This window comes from Crocodylus porosus, unplaced genomic scaffold, assembly GCF_001723895.1.
Source record: "Crocodylus porosus isolate Cpor-Errol unplaced genomic scaffold, CroPor_comp1, whole genome shotgun sequence".
NCBI classification, from domain to species: domain Eukaryota; kingdom Metazoa; phylum Chordata; order Crocodylia; family Crocodylidae; genus Crocodylus; species Crocodylus porosus.
In genome coordinates, this window is record NW_017728921.1 from 14,546,111 (window position 1) to 14,559,721 (window position 13,611).

At 42.1% G+C, this 13,611-nt stretch overlaps 1 protein-coding gene across 1 annotated transcript in view; it reads left to right on the top strand.

Annotated features, from left to right (window-relative positions):
* Positions 1-13,611, top strand: part of PPIL2 (peptidylprolyl isomerase like 2) — a 125,542-nt gene that overhangs the window by 53,207 nt on the left and 58,724 nt on the right. Inside the window, exons 9-12 of the mRNA XM_019539062.1 lie at positions 680-755; positions 2,312-2,472; positions 6,765-6,840; positions 8,315-8,421. Coding sequence (XP_019394607.1) covers positions 680-755; positions 2,312-2,472; positions 6,765-6,840; positions 8,315-8,421 — 420 coding nt within the window. The remainder of the gene's footprint in view (positions 1-679; positions 756-2,311; positions 2,473-6,764; positions 6,841-8,314; positions 8,422-13,611) is intronic.

Here is a 13,611-nt window from a genome sequence, read left to right on the forward strand (position 1 = left end):
CTGTTTTCCTACAGAGAATGGAAAACCTGGATCCCTTATGATCAGGCATGTCTGTTTTGAACATGCTGGGAGGCTAAGATGAAGTTGGTGAGCACAATAGCTGTAGGATTCATTTGGGTGTGAAGACTTGCTATATTAGTGAAAACATAAGAAACCTTTCAGAAAACAGAATAATGTAACAAATTGCACCCTGTGGGCATCCTCTCCCCCCCACCCCTTTTTTTCATTTAAAATTTGCCTTAAATGAAAGTGTTGCTTTTATTGCATTTGTCTGCAGCACTCACCTCCTCTTGCGGCCAGGTTTAAAAATGTCTGGAGGAGCCTAAAAATGCAGATAGGTGCCTTCATGTTTCTGAAAATCCCATTGGGTGCTTGAATACCTTGTAAGTATCTGGCTGCTATGTAATGAACAGTGCCATCTTGTTCAGCCAAGGAAAGTTCTGAAAAGGAAGCCCCAGGTTTGCAAGCTATGAACCCTGTCCATTCTTGAGCACATCTATGGCAATAATTGCCTCTGCTTTTTAATGAACACAACAGTAGCTTTTCAGACATAGTACAGTAAACAATATAACCAGAAGTGTTTACTTTCTCCTTTTTTGCCCTCCTTTCCCATTTAATTAATACAAGATTACTTGTTCTTACTACAAGAAAATTTACCTTCGTTTGTTTTTATTTTCAGGATCCAACCAGCTTGGAAAAATTTAATGTCTCCAACTTCTTCCATGTTAAGAACAACTTAAAAGTGACAGATCCAGGTAAGGAAGAACTGAAAGCAGTTTGAAGAAACCAAATTTACAAACATCGTGGGATTTGGGTAATTTTTATTGAAACTGGCAGGTGATGTTTGTGGTATTTCTTCCTGTCTAGACACTCCAACTGAGACCAGAGCTCCGAGGTGCCATATGTTAATCCAGAAAATAATATTTGCATCATGCAAAAATCTTTGATATTTTGAATTTTCCCAGTCTTGAATTGAGACTTGAGTCTTCTTTAAAAATACCAAAATAGGAAAAAAAAACCCCTTCATTTAGTTCATTTGGAATATTTTGTTTCACTCTTGTCTTTTTAATTTTAAATTTATTGTAAACTAATTGAAGAAAAATCCCTTGAAAAACAGAATATTTTGACAATTTTGCATTTATTTGAATGAGAAATTTGTTAAAAGCTGTCCTTACCTGTGAAAAGTTTGTTGTGGTGGGTCTTTGTTTCCAGTGGAAACAGATTTTATGAAGGAATTCCTTTCTAGCTCTACCGGATATTGTAAGAAAATATAGCAACAGCCCACACCATGCTTTCTATAGACATAGATAAGGCATTATGGTGAAGAGGGAAATGGAGAGAGAAAGAAGTGATTTGCCAAAAAATCAGAATTAAAAAAATCTAAAAAAGTAAAATAACGTAATCATCTGAAACAAAATAAATATTTCTTCTCTCTGGTTTCTGGGACTGGGATATTTGCTCTTTTTCTTTACTAGGATGCTTTGCACACACAGATGCATAGCATATACACAGTTGTCATACCTCTCCTCAAAAGATAAAAATTTCTGCCTTTTAATTTTTTTTCTTTCTTTTTTAAACCTTGGTGGTTTCCTTTAAAAACTACCACTGGCCATAAAAATGCTACTTGACAGACCCCAAACATAACTTTGGTGGCATTTTACAACCATATGCTAAAGAAACAGCAGCTATTGATTTTTGCAGCAAACTTGTTTTTCCCACCTATATTCCAAGAGTTGCAACTCAACTGTAAATACATACTGCTGATCTGAATTAGGCTTGGAAAAATGGAGCCTAGGTGTGATTTAACCATTTACAAAAAAGAAAACCCCAAAACTTGCTATCATGCTACAGATACCTCTTGGCATTTGTGCATCAGACCCCTTTCATTCAGAGAGGGGACAGGACAGAAGTCCACTGCATATGGTCAATAGTGGCTTTTTCGTTAGTGTTCCAGTTTATTTTGACTTACAAGTGTGGAGGTACTTTAAGTAGTTTAAAAAGAAATCTCTTGGTAAAAGGTTGTAGTCAGAATCCAGTTGAGAATTTTTTTATAGCATATTGCAGTCAGGTACTTATCTTGCCATATTTTACGTTACACTGTCTTTTCCTATTATATCATGTCATTCATTGTTTTACTGTCATTTCTCCAAGAACAAATATATGGTAGTTCCAAGAAAAATAACAGAAACAGTTGCTGGGGGGTTTTTGGTACAAAAATATAAATATGGCCTGTTAAGTTGAAGAGAAACAAAATTATTTTCCAACTTAGATATGGGTCTTTAACTCTCAATGATCCATTACTGTGTTATAGATGAAGAAAAAGCAAAATTGGATCCATCTTACTATTTGAAAAATACAAATGCAGAGACCCGAGAGACTTTACTGGAACTTTATAAAGAATTCAAAGGCGATGATATTCTAGCAGCTACAATGAAGGCTCCTGAAAAGAAAAAAGTGGATAAGCTGAATGCAGTAAGATGACTTAATTGATTTATTTACTATCAACAATTTGATTTTTTTTTTTTTGAAGAATTGTAGAAGGCATTTTTCACTAAAGGAAGCAGATTACTGTCTGAACAGAGTACTTATATTTTCTGATGCATGAGAATTTACTGTATATCAGATTCAGTGAGAGTTATGTTTTCAATTTATAAGATGATTACTTTGGTGAGAGAGGTGATACAGTAAGAGCTGTGTTAACTGGCATTCTGCTGTCTGGAATACTCTAACTAGAATTTCCGGCTGGACGCAGGAGTTGGGGGGAAGCTCACACGTGGCAGCCATTGCTGCCACCCAGTGCTGCCACTGCTCTGAATTTTTAGATATCCTGCACCCTGCTTACCCCACTTAACACTGGTTAACACAGTTTTTACTGTACTTTTTTTTTCCTCCTAATTTGTAATCCCTGGCTTTAACTTCATTTATCATAGCTTCCAGAGTTATAGCAGAGGGAACACACCTTAAGGGCCATGCAATTGAAACTTTCCTGGTGTAGGAATATATAAAAATCAGTAGCAACTGCTCCAGTATTTCTTCTACTGTTACTGTCTGTTCATAGTTGTCAAGAGAAGCCATCTTTCTGCATTTTGAATCCCTGCATCAAAGGCTGCTGTGAGTAGGCAAGACTGGATGTTATCCATTCCCTTAAACTGTTTTAGGATGTGCATCATTGTACTTCAATTACCTTTTTATGAAAATCACAAAGTACTAATACGCTGAAAAGATTTTTATAACAAGGCAGCTGAGATGAACTGTTTCTGAACCTTGACATGTGAGGCTCCATGAACCTGATTTGTCAGCTTTGTCCCTGGTTCAGATAATAAGATCTAAAAATAGCACATAGAGGGATGGATCGTGAACTCTCCATGTTGCCCAAAGCATTGTCATCAGTTGATGTACATTGGCATAGCCCTGTCAACTTCAGCGAGAGGCAGTGTTGCCTAATGGGTATAGAAGTCCTTTGTTCTACATATCATACTACTCTGATCTACTTAGAACTGGAATGGTGCATGGAAGTTTACTCGGCAGCTCTGCTTTCACATCTCTAGCTGTGGCTATGAAAACAATTTATAACAATAAAGCCCTTGCTTGATAATGTAGTAAAAAAAAATTGGTGGGGACGCAATAAGCCCTTTGAGCTGAGTGTCTGGACAGCCTTAAGTAAAAATTTATCAGGGCAAATGTTACGGATAACAGACAGAAAAATATCACTTCATCATGCCTCTGCTTCCTCATACAAGAACTGGAGTGGAAAGCCTGCTTTAGATAGGAAATGTAGAGACATTTTTTGTGTTTCTAGTAGTTGGATCAGGGGTGGGCAATTATTTTTGGCGGGGGGCTGCTTACCCAGTTTTGGCAAGCTGTTGAGGGCTGCATGGGTAGCCCTGCCCCTTGACAGGTGCCCTGCTCCTGGTTACCATCTTGGAGCCAGTGCCAGTGGGGCCCAGAGTGGGGCACAGGCTGGCAGGGGTCTGTGGAGCTGATTTGGGCTGCACCAGCAGCGAGATGGGAGAGCTGGCCCGGCTCCATAGAGCCCCTGCCGCCCTGCTCTGGGTCCTGCTGGCACTGGCTCGGGCCCAGTGCACCCGCTCACTATCAGTGCCCCCCCAGCCCCGCGGTGCAGGTTGGGGGCAGCGTGCAGCTCCAACACCCTGCTCTGCGGCAGGGAATGACCTGGCACTGAGCCCAGGGAAAAATGGCTCCTCCCCTACCCCATCGCCAGCGCTCTCTGCTGCAGCTGCCAACAGCCCACACGGGGCTGTCTGGGCCCCACGCTGGCTCTGGGCTTGCCCGTTGGGGCTGCACTGCGGCGGCAGCAGCAGCTGCGGTTCCCCTGCTTGCCACGCTGGGCAGTGTTTGCCACTGCCACCTCTCGGCTGCCCAGTATGCAAGCTCCAGGCGGGCAGCAGCAGCAAACACTGGCTGGCGTGGTGGGGGGGGCGTGCAGCTGTTGCCATGGCATATACAAGAAAGAAAATATGTTACAGTATGTTTTACTTCTCCCTTAAAGGGAGGTAAATGAGGGCTGTGTCACTGTGCAGCAGGGTATAGTAACATGCCACTCTTACCTTTAGTTTAGCAACTGTTTTTTAAGAAACAAACGGATTTACTTTCCTTTATTGACAATGGGGGAGCAGAAATGTATATAGTTACATTTATCCATAGATGTGTGTGTATATAAATATCTTTTTTTTGAAAATCAAGATACTGCCCATCCTCCTTATAATGTCCAATTTTGCAAGCAATTTTCAGTATGTAATAAAAACATGTTTAATGTAGTGAGAGACAATACTCCTATCAAATCGCTTAAACTAATAATTTATATGATAGCTTTCTTAGAGGTAGCAGATTAAATGTCTTCTGCTGATTATATCAGCAATGCAGCATATGTGCTGCTTCTGGCTTTTTTTGACTAGTAACCTATGGCCAGAATATCTTTAATTCTTAATCTTTGCTCCCTCTACAACTGATTATTCCAGAAAACTACAAACTGCATGTTGGGGACAAAAGCTATCATTTTTAAAGGGGGCTGAACAGCTCAAGGGACTACTGGTAGGGATAACAGCCTCTCTCATGTTCAGGTTGCTAGTTTGATTCCAAGTCAGGTTAATAACAACCAAAAGTTCACAGGTCAGTTGCAAACCAGTTGATAGGACTTGGTTCACTTCAAAAAGAAGTGGTCCTCAGCATTACTGAATTTGCCACAACGACAGGCACTCATCCTGGCATCTCAGCATAGAAGGCAAGAATGATAAGGGTTCTGGGGGCCATTATCAACTCCCACTGATCTAATAAAGGAAATAAATAAGCTTGATCTCTGCAACAGAAAAACCTGATCTGAGATGCAAAAACCTATGAAGAACACAGGGTAGGAAGTGCACACCATGATGCATAGTTAGAGTGGCTTTGTTTACTTTTTGACAGGAGAGTGTTCACTAGAAAATATGAACGTAGACTTTGTTTTCAGAGCTTCAGTTTATGACAGCATCTTCCAGCTGCTGTTGAAATGTCTTCTGCAGAGTATAGATGTTTCACCAGATTTGAATAAGTATAGAGAAAACTCTGCAAGTGTGCATTTGAGTACTTGCAATGTCCCTAGTGAATACTTAATAGGGGTGTGCGGAGCCAGCCCTATTCAATCCGAATTCAACCCAAATCAGGGACAGCGATTCGATTCGTTGATTCATATCACTGTTCCTGACATAGAAACAGCTTTAGAAGTTTTTTCTACGTACCTTGAGGTAGCAGGCATGGCTCGTGATCGCTGCGATGCTGGGACGCATGAAGCATCCCACAGGAGTGGAGGAGGCCCGCCACATGCTCGGTGGCGAAGCTGGAAGTCGACTACAAGTACTGGTCCTCTGCTGGGGAGCACACTGGGGGGCCCCCCCTGCATCTTCCAAGCTATGGGGGACCAGACTCGGGAGGCATCAGTCACTGAGCAGCGGAAGCACGGGGGGGCCCCCAGTGTGCTCCCCGGCAGACCCAGAAATGGGCTGGAAGTGCTTCTGATCCATTTTCGGGTCTGCTGCTGGGCGTGGCTGGGGAGCCCCTCATGCTTCTGTGGGGCACTACATGTGCCCCAGCATTGCAGCACTCATGAGCCACCTGGTACTTTGAGGTATGTAGAAAAAAAATGTAAAGCTGTGTCTATGTCCGAATCACCGAATCTCTCCAAATTGATTTGGGGGGTTCCGATTCGATTTGGAGAGATTAAAGGGTCCTCTGATTCTATTTGGATTTAGAGATTTGGCCACCGAATCAGGCTGAATCTCTGCTAAATTAGATCAGGGACCAAAGCTTTGCATAGCCCTAATACCTAATTATTCCAACATTCTGAATACTCAGGTAGCTTTTGTGGGATTGTGAGGATCTGTCATTAGCTGAAGTAGTCAGTACATCTGTATTTGTCTAGCAGGACACTTCAGAGTGCTAACACTAAAAGCAGTGGGGGCTTAATGGGTAACATTTTGGCTGTATTGAAGACAATAGTAAAATTCCCGTTGTATTCTTGAAATCAGGATTCTATGCTAAGTACAGACAAACTTCTAATTTCTTTTCAGCAACTAGAAGGTCTGCAGCTACTTTTCCAACAGCTGGTTAATTGTTTTGCTTAATCTTAACTATATATTTAGATACATTTGTAAGGATGTTTTCCCCATGTAAATTTTTTGGTGTACATCAGAATTAATAGATGGATGAATTTTTGGACAGAGTTCTTGTAAGGCTTATTTTCCTTCTTGCTTTTTTCTATCTTTGTACAGGCTCACTATTCCACAGGGACAGTAAGTGCCTCATTCACATCCACTGCAATGGTGCCAGAAACTACACATGAAGCAGGTAACCTAGATTGCTATATTTTCACAAAATATATAGCTACAATACACTCCCTGAGATGTGAGCATTTTCAGGGACTGCAAGTGTGCACTGTGGTTATCTTGTCAGTACATGATATCTGAAATTCTTATTCCCTCTGCATATTCAGCTGGCAGCCCATGGGCTTCATCCATCCAGCAGCAGCCAAGATCTGGGTGGTGTGGCACAGAGGGGTGTCGTGACATGGCATGCTACAGCTGGTGAGGCTAGGGGAGCCCATGGCCCAGGCTTTTGAGGGTGAGGCTAGGGTGCCTGCACACAGTGCAGTGGTGGAGGCAGCACCCTCTCTGGTGCAGATCACCAGGCTTACAGACCCATTGCCTCATAGATTGGACAGCCCTGCTCTATGAAGCTATAGCCCTGGTTTCTGTTGATACGGTTCTGAAGACATGGGTCAATTGTGAATTTAGTTTTGGCTCTAATTGTCACATACTTGCGTTCGACTAAAATTAATGAGGATTTTTATATGCCTGTGGACCACAAAATGAGATGCCTGTTTATGCAGGTTAGCAGTGAAAAATGATTTCTTCTGAGTTTCAGTATAAAAAGTTTACTGTCTCTCTTTGGCTTTAAAACCTTCTCATATTAGTCAAAATTATGTTAGGATTTGTGTGTTGACATCTTGACTTAATGCTGTTCAAAATTGCTCCTGCATAAAGATGCATTTTAAATGATAATTCTTTCCCCTCATTCTCCAATTTAAACAGAAGTGCACAGAATTATCTTAATGTTGGTGCTGATTAAGTAGTTTGGCAAATTACGTGCAAGTACAGGATGAAACTCTAGCTCTTGGGACCAAAGATAGAGGAATCTGATATGCTTAGTTAAAGCCTGAAGCCAGTGCTCTAACTGCATATTTACCAAAGTAGTTTTCTTTACTTTGTGGGATTTCCTGGATCTTTCCCTCTTTTTATTATTCAGAGATTTGAAGAAAGATTTTTGAATGCATAGGAAAATTGTTAGGAATGGAGCTGCTTTAACACAAATGAACTGGAAATCTCCAAGAGTGATCCTCTACATGACTTGCTCAGTAATGGATGACTTGCTTCTTTGGTTCAAAACTGTTTATATCCTCAGCTCTCAACAATTTGTGGTTGGCTGATGACTACCTGCATAAGTTCTAAGTTTGGCAATAAGCAGTTTCATTTCAGAATAATTCCCATGAATTTTAGACACTATTGAAAAATTAAAGGATATACTGTTGAATGTTACCTGGCTTAAAAATACACATCACCCAGTTGACTCCAGCCAAGTTGGGGACTTTCTAGAATAAAAATTATAACGTGTAAGGGTTGCTATGAACTTACTATATCTGAAGGTCTTAAATCATTAGGAAAGAAAGTCATCTAGCATTGTCCAGTAATTTGTTTGCAGATGACATCTAAATGCAAATGAATACATTTCAAGACTGCTAATATTTGGCTTTGCTTTGGGGCAGCTGCCATTGATGAGGATGTTGTGCGGTACCAATATGTGAAAAAGAAAGGTTATATACGGCTGCACACCAATAAAGGAGACCTGAACCTGGAGCTGCACTGTGACATGGTATAGTATGCAATATAGATTTTTAATAGTCCAGTGTAACTTATCTTAGCATAGCTGTGGGTACTCAAAATACTCAAACAGTAGAGACTATATATTGTCATAATAGATAAAAGAAATGTAATTGGTGTTCAGTGATGTTTGGTGTGTGTTCTGTTTGTTAGTATCAGTTCATTTGGGGTTTTCTTTTACTTCTAAACAAGACATAGTAAGAGATTCTGAGAGACGTGAGAGGGAAGAACTGTTCCTGCTGATTGGTCCTGCAAGGTGACATTTACATCTGTATTAGTCATCTCCAGAAACCAAGAAAGAAACAGTGGGTAAAAATTGTAGAGTTAGAGGTGGTACAAAAATAAAATAATAAAAGCAAAACTATAAGCACTGCAGTTAAACAGAGGGTCTGAAACTTTCATAACATGAAGCACATCTTAAAAGAAAGACTGACTTAAGGATTCCTCCTTTTCCTAATTTTGAACAGACCAACTCCCCTTTAAGAAAAAATGGAATTTGAGAGACTTGGTTTATAAATTTAACTCTGCCACTGGCTCTGTGTGCATGCCCCAGTCAAGATGTTTGACTTCTTTATGGCTTGGTGTGGCCTGTTTGAAAAAAAGTTTATGGTAATTACTGCCAGCTTTTTATAAAGCACTGAGTTCTTCAAATGAAAATTCCATGTTTGTCTTTATTTCATTATTAAGTATGGAAAACTGCATCATTTAAGCTGTAAGACTGAAATGATAAAATCGTGAAATGTAAAAATGAAGATTCTTATCACATTGCTAACTCTACCGTAATAAACATCCTGCAGAATGGAGCTGATGGAAGTGATAATATATAACATATTTAATCAGGTAAACAAGCATAGGAAGTAATATATAGGTATAGAATGCATTAACATTGCTGCTAGAACCTCAGCTTTTGCATTTCCAAATTGATTTAACTTGTAACTGGAGGACTGCATTAATAGTGTTTTTCAGATCTCTTAGCCTTTTTAAGGGAAAAGAAAAACAAGAAAAAAAAATCCAGTCTTACTAAGTTTAAATTTTACAAGCTAAGAGCTTCACAGCTACACAGCTGTTTTGTTTACATTGTTTATAATGTCCACGTTCATGAGCTGAGCTTGTAGTTATCTCTCAATGCAACTGTTTAGCTTATGAAGATTTCTGGCTTATGAAGATTTCAGGCTTCCCCAGCAGAGAAGCCCTTTGAACCAAAAAAAAAAACCAAAACAGTTTAGAGACCAAATTTTTCCAGACATGAATGGAATCTGACACCACAAGTTGTCCTACTGAAATTTGCAGTACTACCCTCAGTGAAAGCTGCTCCATCTGAATAAGCTGGGAAAAACCTGAGCCTTTGCAAGGTGCTCATGAAGTGTATTTAGGTATGTGCACCAAGGATCTCATGGAAATGTCTTGTACTGCCTAGTCATGATAGTCATGGGTATATGCAAGAAGCAAGAGGTTCTTTGATGATAGGTTTTATTGAACCAACTGTATAGTTAGAAGAGATATGTACTAGATACTTTCAGGCATGAAGTCCATTCTTCTGGTCTGGGAAAGAAGCAGATCCAGCCTAACCTAAGTACCAGATAAAATAACAACTTTTTGTTCCGTTCCAAAATGTAAGTGTAAATGGTCATTTAAAGACACAAGAGGGCTGTAAACTGTGGAGCAAAGAGAAGTTCTCAGAAGTAGCTACAGAACAAGTGAAGGGTAGTTAGAAGAGCTAACCTAACTATGTAAAAGAATAAGAGCATTAAAGAGGGGGTGCGATTTGGTGTCTCTCATATCTTTTTTCTATGAGGATTCATTTTGGAGTGTAGTGCTTGTTTACTTTTACCCATATAGTGTCCACAACAGCATTTGGTGCATTAGGTAAATGCATCACATTCTGTGATAGACGTGTCGGATCCATGTATTCTGATGGTTTCATTGTGGGGTGTGTTGATTGTTGTGATGGCAGAGATGTATTGGTAAGTATGGGATGGCATCTGACAACTAAGGGTGTGTGATTGGTGGAGATTTTTTTTTCATGTTGTAGCAGGTTTGTGCAGGTGTTTGGATGGCTCATTCGAAGAAGGGACCTGTTACTCTGCCTTTATCCTTGTTGGATAAAGGTAATTTTTAGGTTGCTGAGGTTGTATCGATTACAAGTATTCTTCTCAGAGAACATGCAGTTTTATCTGAGGATCTGGCTTATAGATTTCACAGATTTTACAGACATTTGGCCTGGAAGGGACCCTGGAGGATCATCGAGTCCAGCCCCCTGCTCCAGGGGCAGGAAGTCAGCAGGGATCATAGGATCCCAGCAAGATAAGCATCCAAATGCGTCTTGAAGGCGTTCAAAGTGGGTGCTTGAACCGCCTCTGGCGGCAGTCTATTCCAAAACTTGGGGGCTCAGACAGTGAAAAAGTTCTTTCTTACGTCCAGCCTGAACCGGTCACGGCGGAGTTTGCGACTGGTCAATCTTGTCATTCCTTGGGGCGCTCTGGTGAACAGACATTCCCCCGGATCCTGATGAGCACCCCTGATAAATTTATAGGTGGCCACCAGATCACCTCTAAGCCTGCGCTTTTCCAGGCTGAAGAGTCACATGGCTCTCAGCCTCTCATCATAAGGTCTGTTTTCCTGACAGACCTTATGATCATGCGCGTGGCTCTCCTCTGCCCCCTCTCAAGCTTCTTCACATCCTTTTTGAATTGCGGAGCCCAAAACTGGACGCAGTACTCCAGCAGCGGCCTCACCCAGGCAGAGTACAATGGGAGAATGACGTCCTGGGATTTACTTGAGAAGCATCTATGGATGCAAGCCAGCGTTTTGCTCACTTTACTAGCCACAGCATCACACTGAAGGCTCATGTTCATTTTGTGGTCAGTCATGACCCCCAAGTCCCTTTCATCTATAGTGCTAACCAGTGTAGCACTGCTGAGCCTACAAGCAAGCTGCAGGTTTTTCCTCCCAAGGTGAAGAACCTTGTATTTTTCATCCGCCCATTTCCTGAGCCTCTCAAGATCTGCCTGGATCACCCTCCTGTCCTCAGGTGTGGATGCTTTACCCCAGGGTTTGGTGTTGTCAGCAAACTTGGCCAGTCCACTTCTGACACCAATATCCACATCATGGATGAAAATGTTAAATAGTATAGGCCCTAGGACAGAGCCTTGAGGGACCCCACTGGTCACAGCGCACCAAGGCGATTGGCTCCTATCAACCATCACCCTCTGCATCCTACTGCAGAGCCAATTCCCCAGCCAGCAGATCATGGTGAAGTTGATGCTGCAGTTAGCCAGTTTAGCCAAGAGGTGGTCGTGGGATACTAGATCGAAGACTTTTTAAAATTCAGTATATACAATGTCAATCTCTTCTCCCTTGTCCAAGTGATAAGTCCACCTGGTCATAAAAGGAAAAGAGATTGGTCAAGCAAGACCTACCCGCAGCAAACCCAAGCTGGGTATCCCTCAGGATATTGCCTTCAGCTAATCTGTTAAGGATGGCCTCTTTGAGAATGTTTTCCAGGACCTTCCCCAGGATAGAGGTCAGGCTGATAGGCCTGTAATTAGCCGGATCTACTTTCCTCCCTTTCTTGAAGATAGGCATGACATTGGCCCTCTTCCAATCATTGGGCACTTGACCAGAGCGCCAAGAGCTCTCGAAGATCTGTGCCAGGGGCTGAGCTATGATGCTCGCCAGCTCCCTGAGTACCCGTGGGTGTAACCCATCAGGACCAGCTGACTTGAAGGTATCCAGTCTCTCAAGGTGTTCCTTCACGAGGTCAGCTTCGATGGAGGGCAAGGAATCTACTTCACCTGGGTATTCCTGACCTATAGTGGGCAGGGTCATCCGATGGGCCTGGTGAAAAACTGACACAAAGTACCCATTTAGCAAGTTCACTTTTTCCTGGGCATCAGTTGTCAGTTGCCCCATCTGGTTTAGCAGGGGTCCAATGTTGCCCTTGATTTTCCTCCGGCTTCCCACATATCTAAAAAAAGGACTTATTTTCCTTGATATTTGTCGCTAGCCGTGAGTTCCTTCACAGCCTTGGCTTTCTTGATTTGCTCTCTGCAGGTCTGGACCAGAACAGAGTATTCCTCCTTGGTGGTAGTTCCAGTCCTCCATCCTTTGTAGGTCTTCCTTTTAAGACATAGGAGGTCCACAAGTTCCCTGGAGAGCCAAGGGGGCTGCTGTGCCTTTTTGCTGCCTTTCCCCTGAAATGGGATGGACTTTGCTTGCGCATCCAGGATTGCTCCCTTGAGGAGCAACCACTCGTCCTGAACTCCCCTCACCATTGGGTTGTGGCCTTTTAGGGCCTCTCTGATAAGCCTCCTTAGCTTTTCAAAGTCAGCTTTCCTGAAGTTGAGGGCTTGTGTATTACTGACTGACTTGCCAGATGGTGAAGGTGATCAGCTCATGGTCACTGTCACCCAGCTTCCCTTCAATCATTAGGTCACTGATTAGGTCATCCCCGATTGCCAGTACGAGGTCAAGCAGCTCTTTACCTCTTGTCAGCCTATAGACTTCCTGCGTCAGATGGAGGTCATCCACACATGAGAGAGAGCTTTGTGACCACTCGGATTTGGCCGAGCACTCCTCACGAGATGTCTAGGTAAAGTCTCCCATGACAACGATACACTGGGATCGTGCGGCCTCAGCCAATTCTCTGGTGAACTCCTCGTCAAGGTCTTGACTCTGGGTTGGGGGGCTGAGTAGATCCACACCATAGTATCCCCTGTACTGTGTTTCCCATGGATTTTAACCCAGAGGGTCTCAAGTTGTCCATCATGGGATTTTTGCTTTTTTGGTGGGTTTGGGCTGATTGTAGGTTTTGTAGAGGTAACAGTGGTGGTCCATGGGTTTTTTATGTACAGTAGTTTGTTGGGTACCATTCTGAATGTGGATTGTGGTGTCTTGACACACAAAAGTATTCCAGTGTTAGTGTATTCCAGAGAGAATTTGATAGAAGGGTGGTATTTGTTGAGGTTGTGTTGGAAATCATTGAGTGAGTCCAGGTGTTGAGTTCAGATGATGAAAATGCCATCTGTATATTACAAGTATAATGCAGGTTTGATGGCTGAGTTTTCTAAAAACTCCTTGAACCCAAGACATCATCAAATCTGAGGCCACAGCTGGAGTACTGTGTCCAGTTTTGGGTTCCACTATTCAAAAAGGATGTGGAGAAGCTTGAGAGAGTCCAGAG